The following is a 19,718-nucleotide window of genomic DNA, read 5'->3' as shown; positions in this document are numbered from 1 at the left end:
CAGTGCGAGATTAAACTCTCAAAGAAGCTTGCCGAGATTCATACGCCCCGGCCCAGTTTGTTAACCCAAGTGCCGATTTCTTTTCTATGGTGAAACTCCTATGAAATACTCCCTTACTTGGGTAAGAGATAATCATCCCCATTTCCCATTGCAATAATGGGTTGCAGTTTAAGACATAATGGGCTTCTGCGAGTTATTCTTGGGCTCCGATGTTATCCGAAAATAAACCGCAGTAAGAAGTTTTCTTGCCACTGTAAAAAGTAGGAAATCAGAACTTCAAATTATTACAATTTAGAAAACTCTGAGCATTCTGGTTAAACACCAGGTTATTTTGTTTGCTCATCCTTTCCTCTTGTGCAATTATTTAGTTAAGGATTTTTGATTTTTGATTTCATCAACATTTTTATTTTTATTAGTTTGACTAGTTTTTGCTAATAGACAGTAGTTACATGGCTAACACCTACTATTGTAGAGATGTTCGAGTACTAATTAAATTATTACGTCGTGTTAATTGCTCCCTAGTAGTCGATCTCCATCCGCTTCCAGCTTATTTGTTTACATTTGTTTACATGCTTTAAGAAATAGAAAAGCAGAAAAAACAACTTTCACATGATGTAAAAAGACAATTTGCTTAATGCTTAATAAACGGAAATGTAAAGAAATAACCGAGACGTGAAGAATTGACTGGAATAGAGGGAGTGCCTTTTAAAGTCCTCAAAGATTAGTAAGTCAATGGTTCCCTGATTACTTGAACTAAGAATAATTGGGCAAATACTGCCTCCGTTCCAATCATTTGTTTACCTTTTTTATTAGGGGTGTTCTAATCAAAGGTAAAAAGATAATTGGGATGGAGGGAGTATCAAATACCAATCTGTAGGCAGTGTTAACAAATGATCAAGACAGAGGATATATTAATGTGTTTCAACCCATGGTTTACAGAAAATTCTTTCAATAGTGATGCATTAGTTCTGAGATTTAGTGATGCATACAAGTCAACGGAAACCAACTAAGTATCAATTACTGTGGGCCTGAATTCAATCAATGATTCAATGATAAATGAATATCTAGATATTTAGTAATATCTAGATATATACTGGTAGGAAAATTCCCTGCATATCTAGATATATAGGAAGATGCCCTGAAACCTGCTACTGAGGCCCTACACGGTACTTGTTTGTCGGATCTCACCCGCTTGCATTTTCAAATCTTCATAATCTTAACTCCAATCAAAACCTTTACTACTTTGAATAACAATGGCTGAAATTGGGATCAGTCTTGCAGAAAAACTGATTGAAAAGTTGGGGTCTGAGGCAATCAGACAGATTCGCTCACTAAAGGGGTATGAATCTGAGCTTGATGACCTCAAAGAGACCATCATCACCATCAGGAAAGTCCTCCTTGACGCCGAATCTAAGGGTCAACTCTCCGATGAAGCGCAACACTATATTCAAAAGCTCCAGGATGCTGTTTATGATGCAGATGATTTGTTTGATGAGGTCCGTACTCGAGCTGAACTTAAGCAGCACAACAAAGATGCTAAACTCTCTGAAAAGGTACACAACTTCTTTTCGTCTACGATAACTACCCCTAGTGTCGTGATTTCTATGTCGCGAGAGGTTAATAAAATTAGGAAGAAACTGGATGGTATTGCTAGTAATCATAACACATTTGGGTTTAGTGTTGACTACAAACCTATTAGGGGGAGAAGGGAGGAGACTTGTTCTTATGTGTATTCGGACGAGGTTGTCGGGAGAGAATGTGACCTTGAAAAGGTTGTCCATATGCTTTTACATTCTGGTTCAGAAGACAGAGTTTCGTTCCTCTCTATAGTGGGAGTTGGAGGGTTGGGGAAAACTACGCTTGCCCAACTTGTGTTTAATGATGAGAGAGTTAGGACCGAGTTTCCCCTGAGGTTGTGGACATGTGTGTCCGATGAAAATGCGGACGATTTTGACGTGAAAACAATTCTATCTAAGATTCTAGAATCAGCGTCTGATGACAAGTCTGACGGTCGTACAATGGATTTGGTACAGAGAAAACTTTTAGGTTTTCTAGGAGGGAAGAAGTACTTGCTAGTATTGGATGATGTATGGAATGAAGATCGTGAGAAGTGGCTTGGTTTAAGAAAATTCTTAATGGGGGGTGGAGCGGGAAGTACGGTTTTGGTAACCACCCGTTCTGAAAAGACTGCAATGGTTGCTGCTGAGGAACATATATATGAGCTAAAAGGATTGTCTCCTAAAAATTCATGGCATTTATTTGAGATGACAGCTTTTGGGGAAAAAGATAGAGAAGATGTGAATTCTTCTGAATTAATTACACTTGGCAAGAAGATTGTTGAACAATGCTGTAATGTTCCTCTCGCTATTAAAGTTGTGGGAACACTTTTATATGGCCAGGATAAAAGTAAATGGAGATTATTTCAAGAACGCGGATTAGCCAATCTTAAAGATGGAGATAATAAGATTCTGTCCATACTGAAACTTAGCTATGATAACCTTGAATCGCCATTAAAGGCTTGCTTTACCTATTGTGCATTGTTCCCCAAGGATTTCAGAATAAAGAAGAAGAAGTTGATTAGGCTTTGGATGGCACAAGGATACATAGTTCCATTGGAAGTGGGTCAGAGCCTTGAAGATGCTGGGGAGGAGTATATTTTAATCTTGCTACGAAAATGTTTTTTTCAAGATGTAGAAAAGAATGAAATTGGAGGGGTTGAATCATTTAAAATCCATGACTTGATTCACGATGTTGCTCAAAAGGTAGCAAGAAACGGTGTTGTGGTTGTAAGTTCTATTGAAAACAAATTTGGAGATGAAGCTCATCACTTATTTCACATAGGGAGTAAATGTAAAGGAAGTATTTTCTCGAAATGTAAGATACGGTCTTATGTTCGAGATGGGATTGAAATCAACTTTCAGGTAGCTGAACTGGTAGAAAATTGGAAGTTTCTTAGGACATTAGATCTGCATGACCTAGACATCCGGTCTTTACCGAATTCAATTGGTGAACTATTGCATTTAAGGTATCTTGATCTATCTGACAATAAGCATCTACTGGTGCTTCCTGATTCAGTTACAAAACTGTATAATCTGCAAACCTTAGATCTAAGTAGGTGCGAAGGTTTGAAAGAGTTGCCAAAGGGTTTGGCCAAGTTGGCAAATCTGAGGCACCTGGACATATCTGGTTGTTATGTGTTGAGACACATGCCTTCGGGTCTAGACAAACTGAGTTGCCTATGTGTTCTTACTAGGTTTGTTGTGGAAGAAGAAAGTTCCGTTGGGGAGCTAGAAAATCTACTAGCATTGAAGAACCTAAGAGGAAGCTTTTATATTCATATCAGCCCTAAATTCTCGGGTATCATGGAATGTAAGGGAGGATATTTGAGAAGCATGAATTATCTTGAGGAACTAGAGATATTGATGCAATGTGATGGAAACCATGAATCTTTGCTCGAAAAACTAGAGCCACCTCTTTCTTTAAAGCATCTCAGGTTGTTTTCTTACAATGGTGCTAAACTTCCATCAAGGTGGTGGGGAGCAGGAAAAGTAAATAACTTCGCCGCCTTTCTTCCCAATCTTGTCCACTTTATGCTTTCCGGTTGTGACAATTTGTTGCATTTGCCGTCATTGAGCAAACTACCCCATCTCAAGTCACTGTCACTACGTTATTTGAATAAATTAGAGTACATAGAGGATTCAACCCATAATGGCAGTAGTAGAGAAGTGTTTTTTCCTTCCCTCGAGGAACTTGAAATTTCATGTTTGAGTGAGTTGAGAGGATGGCGAAGAGGGGAAGATATAGACTCCAACAATCATGTACAGCGTTGCTTTTCCCGGCTGTCAAAGTTGGTCATTGGTAGGTGTAAAAAATTGACATCATTTCCTGCTTGTATAAGCCTAGAAAAGCTGAAATTGTCTGCTGTGAACAAAGATTTATGGATCACGAGTTTGGGTCAGGAGAACGATTCAATCAAATTAAGGGAGGTGCAAGTAGACAACCTTGATTACCTGAAACTGTTAACCACAGATGGTCTAACTAGCATTCTTGTATCTGGAAATGATGACATAGTTAGTTTGTCACAACTTACGGATACATTCAAGGGCTGTCGTTCCCTACGGAGCCTGGCAATTATGAATTGTATGAGATTGAGGTCTCTCGAAGGAGTAGGGTGGGAGCATCTAACAGCTTTGGATTCTTTACGATTAAGCTCACTTGCCAATTTAACATTCTCAGGAACAACAAAAGAAGATGGTGACGATGATGATGATGATGAGATGCCATGGAGATCCATTGGAGGAAGACTCCGGTCCCTGGAATTATTTACTTTGATTTCCCTGGATACCATTCCTAAAGGAATCAGACATTTGACTTCCCTTGAAAACTTAACAATTGACCGGTTATGGCATATTACATCCCTCCCTGAGTGTATAAGTTGCTTGTCTTCTCTCCGATCACTGCGAATAATACGCTGCAAGAACCTCCAATTAAATGTAGGTATATTGCGGGACCTCAGCTCCTTGCAGCTGCTGGAGGTGAGGGATTGTCCGCTGATAACTGAAAGATTCCGAAATCCAGATGCGGAGGACTGGGCCAAGCTCCGACATATACCCTCCGTTGACATCCGCCTTGGTGATGCCTTATAAGATATCCTAGCGGCATTCTGCTTTTCCTTTGCATTCCAAGAGTTTTTTTTTCCCTTTCTTCTGTAATCTAATCAATGAGTTATATTACCCGTGAAAGTCACGAGATTGTACAAATGGATATGTGAGTGAGTAATGGGGTACTATTTACATTCTTTCATTTTCTGTTTTGAGAATATTATGGTGTACTCTATATGAGATGATTTATATATCTTAGGTTATTTTGATATGCGAGTTTTTCTTATATAAAACTCACTGTTTGTTTAATAAGTCTCAATGAAATGTTACACTATATATAAATCTCCCTCCGACTCATCCATTTGTGAGGGGTATTTGTGATCCGAAAATTAGATTGACGCATCAGATTCTGCTTATTATGAAACCGTCACACGCTTTCCTATGGCCTCCACTTATTGACTACGTCCTGTTTTTATGAAGTATCTTGGCTGCTGCATAGATTTCAAACTAAACAAAAGTTCAATGACATTTTTCCCTTTAGTTACTCATTAATAATTAAGACATAACTTCAAACAAAAGAGTTGGTCTTGACTCTTGTGTGAAGCGGTTTACAATAAATTTGTGTAAAACCCACCTTACACAAGTCTGTGCAGACAAAAACATACCTGATCAATCAACTTAAGAGTGAACATGTGCTGCAATCATCTCAGGAGTCATATTTTGCTGGTAAGTTCAGGATAAAGTTTGCAGTACGTAAATAAGATTTCCGTCTTAGAAATTCATGGCCAAGACGTTTTTGTTTGAATAGCTACCCACCTATTATAAATGAGTTAATAGTTATATGCAATTCCTTTGCCTTTCTACAGTTACATTTGCATACATTTTAGGCTTATTACTTTATCAAGGTTTGTCACCATTGTTGGTCAGATGACTGCTATGATCAAGCCTTCAAGAGAACAAACGTCTCGCGCTGTAAAATGTAAATGGATCAAACAACAGGAGTTACAGTACACTCCGCACGAGTTTTCATGAGACAAGCATAGGGAGTAACTTAAACCAAGGTCCACGTTTTCAGGAGTTACAGTACACTCGACATCGAAAATCATCAGTGCCTTGCAAGTTACAATATTAAGTTAAAATATGAAACCCGGAAATCATCAGAGCAATAGATCCAAGTTGAAAATAGCAACAGAAAGAAACTGAAAATACAACAGAAGCTCAACTGCTTAGTTCATTCAACTTTGAAATCCTACAGGGCAAACAATCTACCACGAGCCCTCAGCACTAGCAGTAGGATTTTTAAATGCACCAAAGTCCCAAAATGTCTTCAACGAGTAAGGTGGAGAAATTTCAACACCAGCGTCAGTGATTTTAGCAATCTGCAATTCCAGAAATTAAAGAATAAACGCAAGTATTAAAGATATGTGAAAAGAAACAGATACTCCGTAGCTCGTAGAAATCTTGCTTATGATAGCTTATAACAATCCGCTAAAAATGTCATACTTAGCTAGTCACCTTCAAGTATTTAAGGGGAAAAAACTCAGTTCTCTGGCAGAAAATATGAAAATCTGAGTTCACGAGTAGAGATTAGTTCATGCATAAAATCAGTCTAACTCAACAGGATGTTGAAGAAGCGGTGTACTTTATGCTGCTGACAGAAAAGGTAGTCTCTTGATAGGCTGGTAGCCACACAAAATAAAAATGAGTCATGGGAAGGCGACAAATACCTGGAGCTTGTTAACTGCAGATCGATCACGGTATAGAAGGACACGCATGCATTTCTCCAGCAACCTAACACCATCTTCAAAACTCAGGTCTTCCTTCCATTCATCTCGAAGAATTGGCACTGCAAGGTGATTCCCAAATCCAGTAGCAACATGATTGTCTTGATAGTGCACACCAATCATATTAACCTGCATCACATTTGCCAATCATCAAATTTTCAATATTAAGACACTCCTCCGAATAAAACACCAACATGTTGCTTTCAGAATTCCATACTGCATTGAGATAAGATGGCGGGACTAACCGTTCCGAGGTACTTTTCTCCATTTTTTACACCTCCAAGAACGAGAGAGTTCCACAGCGGGTTGAATTTGTTACGTCGATTGTACATAACTCGTGTCAAATAGCTGTGCACCTCCTTAGGCCCCAGAGAGTTTCCATCATCCCACATGTTATCATTTAGGCTGCACATATCAAATATCAAACAAATGAAAGGTGATCCAACATCAAAGCTTGAATGAAAACCACGCCCATTAAAGAGTATAGAAGGAGAATCGAGCTAAAATGCAGACCCTCTCGGTTCTTTTTCTTGTTTTGCGTCCGAATGACAGAATCAAAGTAATTACGGAAAACAAATACAGAAGTAATTTATGATAAATAATTAAATAGTGAAGTAATTGACTTACACGAGCTCATCTAGATAGCGCAGAAGTTCCTGAAAGTCGCTCATTTCTCCACTGGCACCAAGAAGAGAATGTTTACCAATGCCCTTCAATCTCTCCACACTCTTGTAACGAAGAGTGGAGCCATATGAACCTATCGTGTATACAATTGAAGTCATTTGTAGACTCATAATTTGCATGATTCTAACAAAAACCTGATATCCTCTACTCCGTACAAAAATGTACACTTCTTCGAAGAATAACCTCCACAGTATGAAACAGATTCTTTTCGGAAAAAATTGCAATACTTAAACATGGGGCAGCTTTGAATCTTATTTTAAATGCACAAAAGAAACACACCCTTATCATGAATATGGAAATAAATAGCATTAACGAGATGCAACAGAATTCAGACCAAGAGGGTTGATTCTACTCATTCAACATATACAAAAAAGTTGAAACACAAGCCCTCCCTAGAAACTTAGAAGAATATCCTGAATATACATACAACTTCAACCAAAAAGGAAAATACTACAAAGATGAGAATCGCTTGAGATACTTGAATTCTCTCTCTTTCATCCATAAATGCATAGGCCTCAGTTTTAAGAGGCCCAAGGCACACCAAGGCGCTAAGGGGCGGAAGCGACAAGGCACAAGGCGACGGTACGTGCCTTTTTGTACATGAAGCGCACTACTTTTGGTAAAAAAATTGTATTTTCCAAAATTTCGGCAACTATACCCTCCCTAGAACATTTAAAGTTGGCCAACATGTAAAGGCCTAAAAGTTATGAATAATGTTGCAAAAGTGCTGGCACAATTAAAGATCTAGAAATAAAAGATACGGAATATGCATAGTAACAAGCCTCATTAGGTAAGCCTTATCTAAAAGGCACACCTAAAATGCACCGAGGCGTTTTAGTTAGTGCCCAATCCAAGGTGTGCCTTAAGCGCACTTGAGGCACGCTTTTCTAAACTAAGGCCTAGGCAAAACTTAATATAAAGCTCGGAAACAACCAAGCCCAATCAGCAAACAAGATCCATCCCTATTCCCTAGTGCCATGGATCAAGGATGTCACTGTGAGCCAGGCAGCCAGCAACTTCCCCTCCAAGCGTTGTAAATCAAAATAAACAAAGCTAAATCATGCAACATAGCATCTAAAACTCAAAAACGCAAGAAAATAGAAGTAGAAAGTCTGACAATATCTTTCCACAAATTCTCAGATGAGATGGTTACATGACAAGAATATCACGATACCAACCCGTATCATGGGTAGTTTAGTTATATATCTATTTCAGTTTTGACTTTTGAGTGAGTTTGTGGCTATAAATGTAATTAACTTGAGTCGGTTTGGTCTCACATTATATCAACACAAAAGATTAGATGAAAAATCAACAAAGGCAAACAGACCTCCCATATCAGCAGCAATGAGAATTCCATCCTTGTACTTGATGCCAAGAACCGATGTTCCCGTCACATACGGCTGCCTACATCATCAAAATTTCGACACAATCAACCCCAATTCAACCACCTAACACAATCTTCTACCAAATTCAATTAAACTTCATCTAAACCTAAAAAGTTGAAAAGTTTAATCAACCTCAATTCTAACAATTAGCACAATCTGCTCCGAATTCAACTAAACTTCACCTAAACCTAAAAAGTTCAAAACTTTAATCAACTCCAATTCAAACAACTAATACAATCTCCTCCAAATTCAATTAAACTTCATCTAAATTTACAAAGTTCAAAACTTTAATCTACCCAATTCACCAACTACCACAATATGCTCCAAAATCAATATAACTTCATCTAAACCTAAATAGATCAAAACTTTAATCGAAAATACTAAATCCGCAATAAAATACAGTATAAAAATCCATCTTAATCATATACTTTTACCTGAAGGCCATACATTTACGAAATTAAACGATTGAAAAAGTGGATGTGATTGATTGAACTGAGACCCAAAACAGGAAAAAAAATTAAAATTGAGAAAGAATGAAGAAAGAGAGACGGAAAGATGAGAAATTACTGGGTTCGTTGAATGTCGTTGACGAGTAAAGAGTTGTTGGTGTTGCCGAACTCCATTGTTGATTGTTGTAAAGCTTGAGTTTTGAGTATGGCGATCTACTTTGGGTGTCTTGCTTTCTCTCTGTTTGATTGGGAGTTTCGTTTTCCTCAAGCTAACATACGGAGTACATATATACTGATCTTTTTAGTGTTTTTTTGTCCACTTAGGATTTTGGATTTTTTTTTTTCTTTTTTTTTTTTTTTTTTTGATGCTGCTACCTTAAGATCGTCAAGTCAAGGTGAACCACCACCAGGAATGACGTTTTTAGGTCCAACTGCAACCTTTAATAGCGGTTTTGTGTTGTTCGTAGAACCAATTAAAAGAAGCACAAATTACCTATCTTAACACAAAATCGCCAGTCCATCACTCCAAGTGACAGTTTTGTTGTAGAATATGTGGCGGGTTTGTGTTGTTTGTATAACCACGATATCAAGCACATAATACCTTTTTCTTAATATAGAAGTGCCACTTCAAGTAGATAATGGTACGGAATTATCGACTTCAACCAAGCGAAATTGTTGCTTTTAAAACAGATTCATAACTTAGAAATTAGAATGTAATCGAGCTTGTTGCCATTGATGTGTAGATTAACAAATAAACTCAGTTGCTTACTCCATATAATACGAATGCTTCATGTTACTCCATTTTAGCTATACTATGTTTTAAGATATTTAGAAGTTAATATAACAAAAGTAATCAACATGAGGCCTATTAGCTCAGTTGGTTAGAGCGTCGTGCTAATAACGCGAAGGTCGCAGGTTCGAGACCTGCATAGGCCATTTCTTGTTATTTTTTTTTCCCTTCGGAACACTGGGTAATCTATTTCTTGCATTTGCGAGTTTGCAATGTACAGTAGTGAATACCAAACAACAGGTTGTACACCGTGCTAATCAATAGATGGCCAAGAAAGATTAAAAGTTTCCTTATACTAATCGCCAACAATAATGTATTGTTCGGCTCAAAGTTGAATATGCGATGTAAATGATACACTTTTTATACAGTCACAGAGTAAGAACTTGTGACTTGAACAAATGATGGCTACTTTTAACAAAAATCATTGCTATATATCAAGTTATGCTTGATTTCAAATTTCCGGACTGTGTGGTGTGTCGATGAAAAATGCCTCCAAAATGAAGACGAATAAAGAATTTCGTGATAAAAATGAATCTCTCACTCGACATATTCGGTATTTATTGGGGATGAAGACCGTATCCTCAATGACGCTTCATTTCTTGGAAAATATTTGCCACCTTTGGTGATAATCTTGGCAGGAACTTGAACAACTGCGAAATGCAAAATACAAGGTAGATTAGAATCCGATGCAATAATATACTCGTACTCCGTAGTATCTAACGTTCTCACAGCATGTCCATGTAACTGACTAGATCAACCACTACCAGAATGCAACTAAGACCAAGAACCTAAACAAAGTAAGGGAAAAACAAATCTTTCCTTCAGAGCACAAGACCGTCATTAGGACAAGAAATTTATGGTCATGTCAGAAAAATTAAGAGATGCTACAAGTCTGCACATACCCAAAGCTTAACACAGGCATCCATGATGACTGGAACCAGGCATATAAATATTGTAATGGCTCCCTGATCGACTTCCAGCCCATAATGCTCAACAATAACTTCACAAACAGTTTCCCAACCCGATTCGGAATGATACCTGCAAGTTAATTGAACATCTATTACTCATCGATCAAGTCCAACTAATGAATTATTATAATAAAATCCAGAAGGGTTTAGAAGTCGGGTTATCAATCTATTACCCTAGAAAAATGTCTGTGATGAGAATGATAAGGAATGCTTTTCCTGTGTCTGTAATATTGTTAATAATCTTATACCCCGTGAACTTCAGTAAAGTCACCTGCAACAGTTCAATAAAAACAATGTTATACAGAGTTTACAGACAGAAGCAGATTAAGGAAAAAAAAAAGCAGCCAATTTCTGATATTCTAAATACTGACGTTGATTCCACCATATGTAAGCGAAAAATATAGATTATGGCCTAATGCTATACAAAGACGTCATATTTGTAACGAAAGGGCAGTAAGAGAATTGACTAGATTATTTAAACGCCTCTAGTCCCTAGGGTCTCCCTCCACGTTCCTAGATATGTATACATCTTCAGGTAGCACTCCATGCCATTCAGGCAAAATTAGCATGAGGATGAAAAAGATATCAATTACATTCACATTTTTAGTCAAAGGTAATAAAATCTTACTTTATTTTGGTTGAAGTATAAGAGAAGGAACAACGATATTCCAAAGACCGCATCAGACCATATATTGGCAAATGCACTCCTATTGATCAGCCTCCATTCTTCTCGCAGCTCTAGCCTGTTAGAATAACCAGAATGAACAATTATAGCTTATGATAACTTCTCTCAAAATGTAGCAAGGGTCAAAGAGACACTAGGTATGCTATTATGATTGCTTCTTGAGAAACCGCTACCTCCTTGTGCTAAAAGAGTTTGCAACAGCCTTCTTTATTTTATTTGTTAGTTATTCCTTTCTAGACAGTTAATTAGTCTAAAATAACTAAAGTACATCACCGAAGGAACTTGCCCGTCTACTAAAATAATTCATGGTATTATCATGCATAATTATGTAATAAGATCAATCGAAATCTTACGCTTTATGCCGCAATTCCCACCACGTCTCCTCCTCGGAAAGTGGAGGGGATTTACCAATCTCAACTTCAAACCGCAGCCTGGCTTTTTCAATTTTTAGTTCCTTGATCATTTCAAGCTTTTGTTCTCTTCGTACATCCAGCAACTCTGCAGCAAGCGGGACAGTCTTGACGTATCTGCTCAGAGCAAAGCATGTCATAATAACGAAAGATTATAAGTTACAGCGTATTAATGATTAGCAAAATAACTCATGATTCATCAAGTATCATAAGTTAGTAAACAAATGTTTTTTCAATTAAAAGAATGGTCACTCACAGGTTCACAACCCAACAAAGTGACAAACTAACAAAGGTAATAAGTTCACATTAAGAAGAAACAATGTTCCTCTTCTCCAATTGAGACTGGCTAATCAGCTGTAGGTACATGCAACGCTGCATAAAAGTGCTAGAAAAGCTTGTGAAATAACGTGACAACCAGAGTCTTGAGGCTACGTCAGAAAGTTTCGCTTCTTAAGTAAACCATAGATTGGTCAAGTAAAGAAAGATATTGCAGTCTTCAAATAGTGCGCTACAACGTCTACTCAAGTTACTCAAAGTTCGCACTACTGGACTGAATATGGAGTCGGAATCTGACAATTGATTTTAAACTCCGGTGAGATGGGGATGTGAGCATAAGATTGTCTTACGACATTCAAAATATGATTGAAGTGGTAAATAAAGTGGTGCACAATATAATATAGCACTTGATGGAAAATGTAAAATTGCCAAACAGGGGAAGGGCCGAGAGGCAACAATACAGCAAGCTAGAAGACTACTGAACCATACATTACCTGTCAAGAAAAGGCATCAGGGCATAGTCATGGACAAGAAAATCCAATATCCAAGGTACAATGATAAGAACAGCCAAAAATTTAGCCTGTAACATAAGACACGCGATTTATAATCAGAATTTTAACAGCAGCAGGCAGAAATTAACACTGAGGACCTCATTTTAATGAAGGTTAAGCAAAATAATACTCTCCATGTCTCAAACAATAGTTTATGCACACACCATCTCCAATAGAAAGCATGCCTAGTAACGAATTACAAACTATTGGCTCGATCCAAAATGGAATGCATAAACCAATGGTTAGGGCAGAGGGAACACTACGTAATTTGGCTAAACACGCAGTGAAGATATCTTCACACCGCCTATTCCTCTACAACCGACAGAAACTCGATGCATTCAACATGAAGGGCAGGAGGTATTACTAATTTTGCCATCCTTCACTAAAATGTATGTTACCATGATCCATTTTAACTTAAATTGGCACCCTTGTCTCAAAGTTTCGTCACAAAAACATTCATTCAAGTCACAGTTATGACCAATTAACAAAGAATTCATGTTAACACTAGCAACAAAATATACATATCTAACAACAAATTTAAATACACCAACAAAAGAAACCATAACCAAATTGAGCCAACAATGAACCATACCGAATTCAAAGAAGCATAACGAAAAACCCGATCCTCATACAACAAATCATCATCCTCTTTCCCAAGCAACATATCCCTAACATTCTCAACTAACCCTCTTTCAGGCAACATTTCCTCAGGATCACCTACAACATCTTCTTCCTTCAACTCTCCTAAAGCATCATCATCACCCCATTCTCTCTTTATTCCACCATTTCCTTCATCATATACAAGCCAATCCTCCCAATACCTATTCTCTTCATTAATAACACCTTCTTGAACCTCTCTCAACTCCATTATTGCCTCTGCCCTCTTCTTCCACGCCTCGAATTTCGCCTCTTCTGACAACCCATCTTCCTCATTTGAAGAATCATCAATGCCACTACCTTCCATTTCATCTAAAACATCTAATTCATCCTCTTTTAAACCAAGCCAATTACCATCTTCGTCAAAGAAAAACCTCTTCCACCAACTCTTCTTCCTAGAATTATGTCCCTTTTTCTTCTTTTTCGCTTTTGGAACAACTAGCCTTAGAACTCTCTCATTCCTTCCACCAGTAAAACCCTCTATAACCCTCAAATTGGGCAAAAAATTTCTATTTTTCCTATGAAATGAGGTGCTAAAACTAGAATTAAAGACTACAAAATTGTTGAAAAACACTATGGAAGTGCTCATAACCACAACCCCACATTGTCAGCTGAGATTCCCCTACAAAGTTTGAGTCTTTTACTCTTTTTGTAATTGGGTTTGAGCTCAATTTCAGCTAAACAAGCTTAAAAGTTAAGATTTTGACACCATAGAGAATTTCTATTAAACAATTTAAGTGTGTAAAATTGGGGATTTGGGAAATTAATTGGGAAATTAGAGGGAGATAATTTGAAGGTTTTGTGGATTATGCAGAGGGGAGGGAAGTGAGTTCAAACAAGGAAGATGGGTAGTGGATAAAAAATGCCGTCTTTCTATGTGGAGATAAACCCATGGAATTTGGGATACTTGCCAAATTATGCTAATCCCACACTATTCTTACTTACTTGGACACCCAATGGGCCACAAATTGGTAATTGAACTATTTATGAATTTGTCACAAGTATTTCCTTACAAATTCAATGGAATTCATTTTATTTTATTCTTTTAGCCAATTTTATTTTAGGATTTTTTTGATAAGGGTTACCACGTATAATTCATATTTTACCTACGGCTATTAAAATAAAATTTTTTAAAAACTGCTATCAATATTGTTGGTTCGGTTTAAAACTAACTACCACATCAGGTTAGGAAGCAAAAAGATAAGATCTCGGCCATCCATTTTAAATTGTCGTCTTAAATTGGAGTAAAGTGTATTATGAGGACCCAAATTATACATATACCTAGCTATAAGGACCTGAAATTTAAAAGACAAGCTTTAAGGACCTATTGTCCTATTGCCGTTAACTTCTCATCTAATGTTCGTTAATTTCTCACCCTAATTGCCATAGATATTGTTTGCATGTTACCAGTTAAACTTGGCACGAACTCTTTTAATCTAGAAATGACTCCGCCCGAAACCGCCTCATGAGTAATGATTGTTGAAGTTGGGTGTTGCTCCAAAACTTAAGTGTGGTAATATTGTCCCACATTGGTAGAATAGTGGGAGACTTACCACTTTATATATGAAAGTGTGTTAACTAGACTATAGATGATAGACTATAGTCTCTCCGCGCGCGCCGTCCGGGTCAGCTCATGACACGTGTGCGGTACCCTTTTTCGCTTTTGGTCCATATATTTTTCCTCGGATTCTAACTGTTGGAATATATTTTTCCTCGAATTTTTGCAAAAAGATTTAATAATTAACACAATCGAAAATGTCTCCAAAGATCCGGTATTTTCAGGGTCAAGATCCAAAAATCTTCGACTTAAATCTGAAATAACCCGTTAGTTTTGTGGTTGAGGCCCGATCCGAATGGGTGTACCCGACTAGAAGGAGCACCTATCCCGAACAGGCTAACAATTACGAAGTACAAACTCTGTAGCCCATATTACTTATTGTTAAGGGAGTGATGATATGGCTAACAAGAATAAAAGATTGGAAGATTATTTATTTATACTCCGTATAACTTGAAATTAGTTGATTTGTAAAAGAAAGAAGTCTGACTTGGGGAATTACGACGAGAGAAAATTCAAGCGGGGGCGAATGGGTAATGTCGTAAAGTAAACCTCGAAAAAAATCAAAATTTTTTACTAAGAAATTCGAAATTTTTAATATTCAGCGGGGTGAGTGCCCCTACTAGCCCCCCTCTAAATCTGTCACTGGGGTGGAGTCATTTCTAGACTTTATGCTATTTGGAGTCGAGCCAATTCTTACAAGTGTTCAACGAGGTAGTATTTCGGTAAGGAAATGAGTGATATACTCATACTATTACATGGTTGAAAAAGAGAGAAAAATGATTACAAAATATTACTCCGTATTTCCTTTTTCATAATAATTTGTTTACCGTTAATCAAAATATTTGTTAAAAAATTTATAAAACGTAAATAAATAATTGCTACCGAGGGAATGTATTTTTTAACAACAATCAGTAAGTAAAATATTTGTAACATGCAAACAAAATACTTCTAGCAATTAGGAGGAGAAAGTTAACGAACATTGGATGAGATCTTGAGATGTTAACGGCAATAGGACAATAGGTCCTTAAAGCTTGTCTTTTAAATTTCAGGTCCTTATAACTAGGTATATGTATAGTTTAGGTCCTCATAGTTCAGTTAACTCTCTTAAATTATATTTTTTCTTCCTTTAACGCCCTTAACTCCTCCATTATATGTTTCTAACTCATTCATTCATCAACACCTCAATTAATTTTCAATTTCACCAATTTTAATTCTCATTCTCTCTCTCTCTCTCTCTCTCTCTCTCTCACACATTAATCTGATTCTCATTTCTTATTTCAACTTTTTTTTTTCAAGTCCAGGTAATTATTCTATCTCTTCTTTTTCCTTCCTCTATTTGATATAACCATTGTAATTTTTCAAATTAGGGTTCTTCATTTTTCATTTTCTGGGTTTTTAGCAATGTCGAATGGGGGCAATGGTGAGGTGAATCCAACAAACAATTAAATTAAAAACGACTAATTACAAAAAGGGAGGAATTTGGGGAAGAAGTAAAAATGTACTTGAGATTGGAACACATTGGGAATTTAGATTAGATGTAACCCTAATCTGAGATTCAATTTGGGGAAGAAGTTTAAAGGATTGAGATGATTTTCACAATCCTCAATTTAATTGGGAAGTAATTTAGTTTAGGTTGAATGATAAAGGAAGTTAAAAGATTAGGTTAAAGAGGGGATGTGTTTGGTAAATGGATGATATGAGTGAGGGGAGTGTAAAATAGGGGTATTATTGTCTTTTCATGCGCAAATAGGAGGTTCGTGGTCATTTGATAGTTAGTTTTAAACCGAACCAACAATATTGGTAGCAGGTTTTAAAGAAATTTTACTTTGGTAGCAATTGTAACACCCGCGAATTTTCCATTTTGACAATTATAATTTAATTAACCGTTCTATTGTCTTATTTATATTTTAAATTATTTAATTTAATTAGTTTCATTATTAAACATGATTTTTATAAATATTATATTTTTAAAGCTTAAGTTATGTGAAATAAATATTTTGGTCGGATGATAATGATAATAATAATAATATTTCCCGTCTTGAGTTGTAGTGGGCTTGAGACGTCATTTCTAGTAGAAACCGACTCAATTTGAGTTGTTGGGCTTTTTATAACTTATGGGCCTTTTCTCCTTCTCTTTTCTTTTCATAAAACCCTCACCTAACACCTCACAACTTCATCTCCCTCATTCTAATTTCTGAAATTTTCCCCAACAACCTCTCCACCATTGTTAACCCTTTGCTCTCAACCCTAAAATCACCATAACTTGCTCAATTCTTATCCAAACTAAGTGATTTTCGCGTCTATCTCTTCCTCTCATCGCCCTCCTTCTTTCTAGGTAAGAAAAGAACTACCTTTCCTCCTTTAATGGGGCTGTCGAGCCAATTTCTCTTGGTACCCTTTTCCTAGTTTCGATTTTTAGTCTTATTTTGTGTTTTCTTATGTTTAGGAGAAGTTTTAGTTGACCCGGAAGTGGATTCTTGAAAGGTAGACGAGTCTTTTGTGGATTTAAGTGCAAAAAGGTAACGGTGATGGGTTACTCGACTTTTATGTTAAAATTGTGTGGTTTTTGTAGTTATAATCTCACATGAATGTTAAAAGTTGTATCTTTCATGATTGGTGCTAATTTGGATGTTGAATATCATGCTTGTTTGCAATTCTCACATGTTTGGATGAAATTCTCATGCTACATCTCTTGAATCCGAAATTACCCATTCACATGCTCAAATATGTTGTTTTTCCGAGTTAGAATCATGATAGGATACGTAAACAATTGATGGGAAACGATTTTTGTTGGTTTCAAATGGTTTAGAAGTGTTTTGCATTGAATCCGCGTGTTTGTAGTCCCAAGGGTGATCGGAATGGCCTCATCTCTTGTGACCGGGAGATCCTTGTAAGTTTTGAACACATTTTAGAAAGCTCAGTAGTCCCAGTAGGGTGATGATCGGCTTGATCTCTTGACCGACTGGGAGTACATCAAGGTTTTAGGTGATTTTGAGTTTTGTCGTATTCCCAGGACCTGACCGCAAGGGTGACCTACTGGGAGTACATCAAGGTTTTAGGTGATTTTGAGTTTTGGTCGTATTCCCAGTAGGGTGGACCGGCAGTGGGTGACCTACTGGGAGTACATCAAGGTTTTATGTGTTTTTGGAAATTTGGTCAGTATTCCCAGTAGGGACTGTGCCTATAATGGGTGACCTACCGGGAGTGCAAAGGTTTTATGTGTTTTTGGAAATTTGGTCGTAGTCCCAGTAGGGTGATCGATGGCCGGTCTCTTGACCATTTGGGAGTGCACCGTAAGTTTTATTTAAATTTTGATTTTGGCTTGTTGTCCCAAATGGTGGACCTAAGCAATGGTCTCATCGGCTACTGGGAGTCCCCCGTGAGCTCCTTTTCACTTGTAACCTCTATTAATCAATGGTTTATGCATGTATCTTCTTCCTTATCGGTAATTGGTTAATTTAAGGCTTATTGACTTCCCCTATTTACCCCTTTCGGACCTTTGGCACGAGTGCGTGCCATGTTTCCGGATTTGGGTTATGCTTATTGACATATTGACCATGCAACTATTGTTACTCTCATTTGTGACCCGAGTGTGACGTTTTACATTGTGTGACTACTCGACATTCCTTATTTTTACCCTTCGGGCCTTTGGTACGAGTGCGTGCCATGTTCCCAGATGGGGTTATCCTTCCGCCTTTCTTCGGACCTTGGGTTACGAGTGCGTGCCATGTCTCCGATTAGAGGTTACTCGGCCTTTGGATACGAGTGCGTGCCATGTTCCGAGTCTTGGATACGATTAGGTATCGTTTGTCGAATCGGGTGTCGTCCATCCCGAGAGTCCGGATCCAGGTTTAGACTAGGACCGTATTATGATCGTCGTCCTACCAAGAGGTTGGAGTCTAGGGGTCTGTCTTGTTTGAGTCAAAGCCTTTGTAAATGTCTTGCTTGTTACGGTCATTGGTGTGTTCTCATATACGAGAGTGCACGTCCTCTATGATTGTTGTGAGGGTCTTGGTCCTATCGGATACTAGTGGTGAGATGTAAGCCCCTGGTTGCGATATGATCGCCGGGATTGATGTTCCCATCCGTTCTTATGGTGAGATGTAAGCCATAAGTATGAATGTGACATTAGTAGCCACGTCCCGTGCTATGGTTGTTAAGAGGTTTTCAAAGTAATGGCTATTGGTTTCCATCCATGTATTTTCTATTCAATTGATCCGTTGTTTACCTTCTCCATATGATTCAATGCCTAATCTCATATCCATGTTGAGTTTCCTTATATGCATGTTTAATATGATGTACCATGCCTATCTCATTAAGAATGCAATGTGCCTATCTCATTATGATTATCGTTTATATCCCCTTGTTCATTATTATTCAAGTATGATGTATGATCAATATGTTTAAATAAGTTCTTGCTTACGTGTAATTTGACATATGGTGGCTGGGAGAACCCTGAGTTACTCCCCACTGACTGTGGCGTTCATGTTTACATGAATGACAGGTTTGTGATGCAGATTATGGGGAAGACGTGTGAGCTAGCGAGAACGTTGACCCTTGGACCTTAGTTATAGGTTGCTTAGACTCACCTATCGTTAGACTTGTGTTTATTCGTGGGATATCTTTTCCCCATCGCACTTGTTTTAAATTGTAAAACTTAATTATCTTTCTTTTCATTTCTGTTTGATCGCTTATGGTGGATTTCGCACTTTAAGCTTTTAAAAAGGTTTTAAAAACCTCGTATTTTCCGCTTTTATTTTGATGCCCTATCGAGGGGTGTCACAGTTGGTATCAGAGCACATGTTGCTCCCGACGCACACACGTGTACCCCGAATTTAAATTGAACTTGACCCCAAATAATGAATGAGAGATGGGTAGAACTAAGGACCTAAGTTGGTAGTCTCTTTGTGCATGCTATTT

The 19,718-nt window shown here is 37.5% G+C and overlaps 3 protein-coding genes and 1 non-coding gene across 4 annotated transcripts; 2 read left to right on the top strand and 2 right to left on the bottom strand.

Moving 5' to 3' along the window:
* Positions 1-1,089: 1,089 nt before the first annotated feature.
* Positions 1,090-4,891, top strand: LOC141617907 (putative disease resistance protein RGA1). Its single transcript, XM_074435038.1, has one exon. It carries the CDS (start codon positions 1,254-1,256, stop codon positions 4,644-4,646), a length of 3,393 nt encoding a protein of 1,130 aa, XP_074291139.1. The 5' UTR covers positions 1,090-1,253; the 3' UTR covers positions 4,647-4,891.
* A 733-nt stretch (positions 4,892-5,624) lies between these two features.
* On the bottom strand, positions 5,625-9,209 carry LOC141617908 (proteasome subunit beta type-4-like). The gene is made up of 6 exons (XM_074435039.1): positions 9,022-9,209; positions 8,397-8,473; positions 7,013-7,142; positions 6,631-6,790; positions 6,329-6,514; positions 5,625-5,980 (listed from the first exon to the last, which is right to left on the bottom strand). The coding sequence occupies exons 1-6, from the start codon at positions 9,075-9,077 to the stop codon at positions 5,867-5,869; spliced, it is 723 nt and encodes a 240-aa protein (XP_074291140.1). The 5' UTR covers positions 9,078-9,209; the 3' UTR covers positions 5,625-5,866.
* Positions 9,210-9,765: 556 nt separating this feature from the next.
* On the top strand, positions 9,766-9,839 carry TRNAI-AAU (transfer RNA isoleucine (anticodon AAU)). The gene has a single exon. It is a non-coding gene; the product is annotated as a tRNA-Ile (tRNA).
* Positions 9,840-9,967: 128 nt separating this feature from the next.
* LOC141617906 (protein DAY-LENGTH-DEPENDENT DELAYED-GREENING 1, chloroplastic-like) lies at positions 9,968-14,195 on the bottom strand. The gene is made up of 7 exons (XM_074435037.1): positions 13,176-14,195; positions 12,527-12,612; positions 11,700-11,873; positions 11,290-11,404; positions 10,835-10,932; positions 10,596-10,731; positions 9,968-10,343 (listed from the first exon to the last, which is right to left on the bottom strand). Exons 1-7 carry the CDS (start codon positions 13,827-13,829, stop codon positions 10,275-10,277), a joined length of 1,332 nt encoding a protein of 443 aa, XP_074291138.1. The 5' UTR covers positions 13,830-14,195; the 3' UTR covers positions 9,968-10,274.
* Positions 14,196-19,718: the final 5,523 nt, after the last annotated feature.

Source organism: Silene latifolia, chromosome X, assembly GCF_048544455.1.
Source record: "Silene latifolia isolate original U9 population chromosome X, ASM4854445v1, whole genome shotgun sequence".
In the NCBI taxonomy this organism is placed as follows: domain Eukaryota; kingdom Viridiplantae; phylum Streptophyta; class Magnoliopsida; order Caryophyllales; family Caryophyllaceae; genus Silene; species Silene latifolia.
The sequence above is the reverse complement of the archived record's forward strand: the minus strand, read 5'-3'. Positions and strand labels throughout refer to the sequence as shown.

Excerpts from the sequence above, each read along its gene's own strand:
- LOC141617907 (XM_074435038.1), top strand. The coding sequence starts at position 1,254 with ATGGCTGAAATTGGGATCAGTCTTGCAGAAAAACTGATTGAAAAGTTG.
- LOC141617908 (XM_074435039.1), bottom strand. The coding sequence starts at position 9,077 with ATGGAGTTCGGCAACACCAACAACTCTTTACTCGTCAACGACATTCAA. Across the intron at positions 8,474-9,021 it reads AACGACATTCAACGAACCCA|GCAGCCGTATGTGACGGGAA; the intron begins GTAATTTCTCAT and ends TTGATGATGTAG. Across the intron at positions 5,981-6,328 it reads CTGCAGTTAACAAGCTCCAG|ATTGCTAAAATCACTGACGC; the intron begins GTATTTGTCGCC and ends CTGGAATTGCAG.
- LOC141617906 (XM_074435037.1), bottom strand. The coding sequence starts at position 13,829 with ATGAGCACTTCCATAGTGTTTTTCAACAATTTTGTAGTCTTTAATTCT. Across the intron at positions 12,613-13,175 it reads GTTATGCTTCTTTGAATTCG|GCTAAATTTTTGGCTGTTCT; the intron begins GTATGGTTCATT and ends CTTATGTTACAG. Across the intron at positions 10,933-11,289 it reads TATACTTCAACCAAAATAAA|GTGACTTTACTGAAGTTCAC; the intron begins GTAAGATTTTAT and ends GAACTGTTGCAG.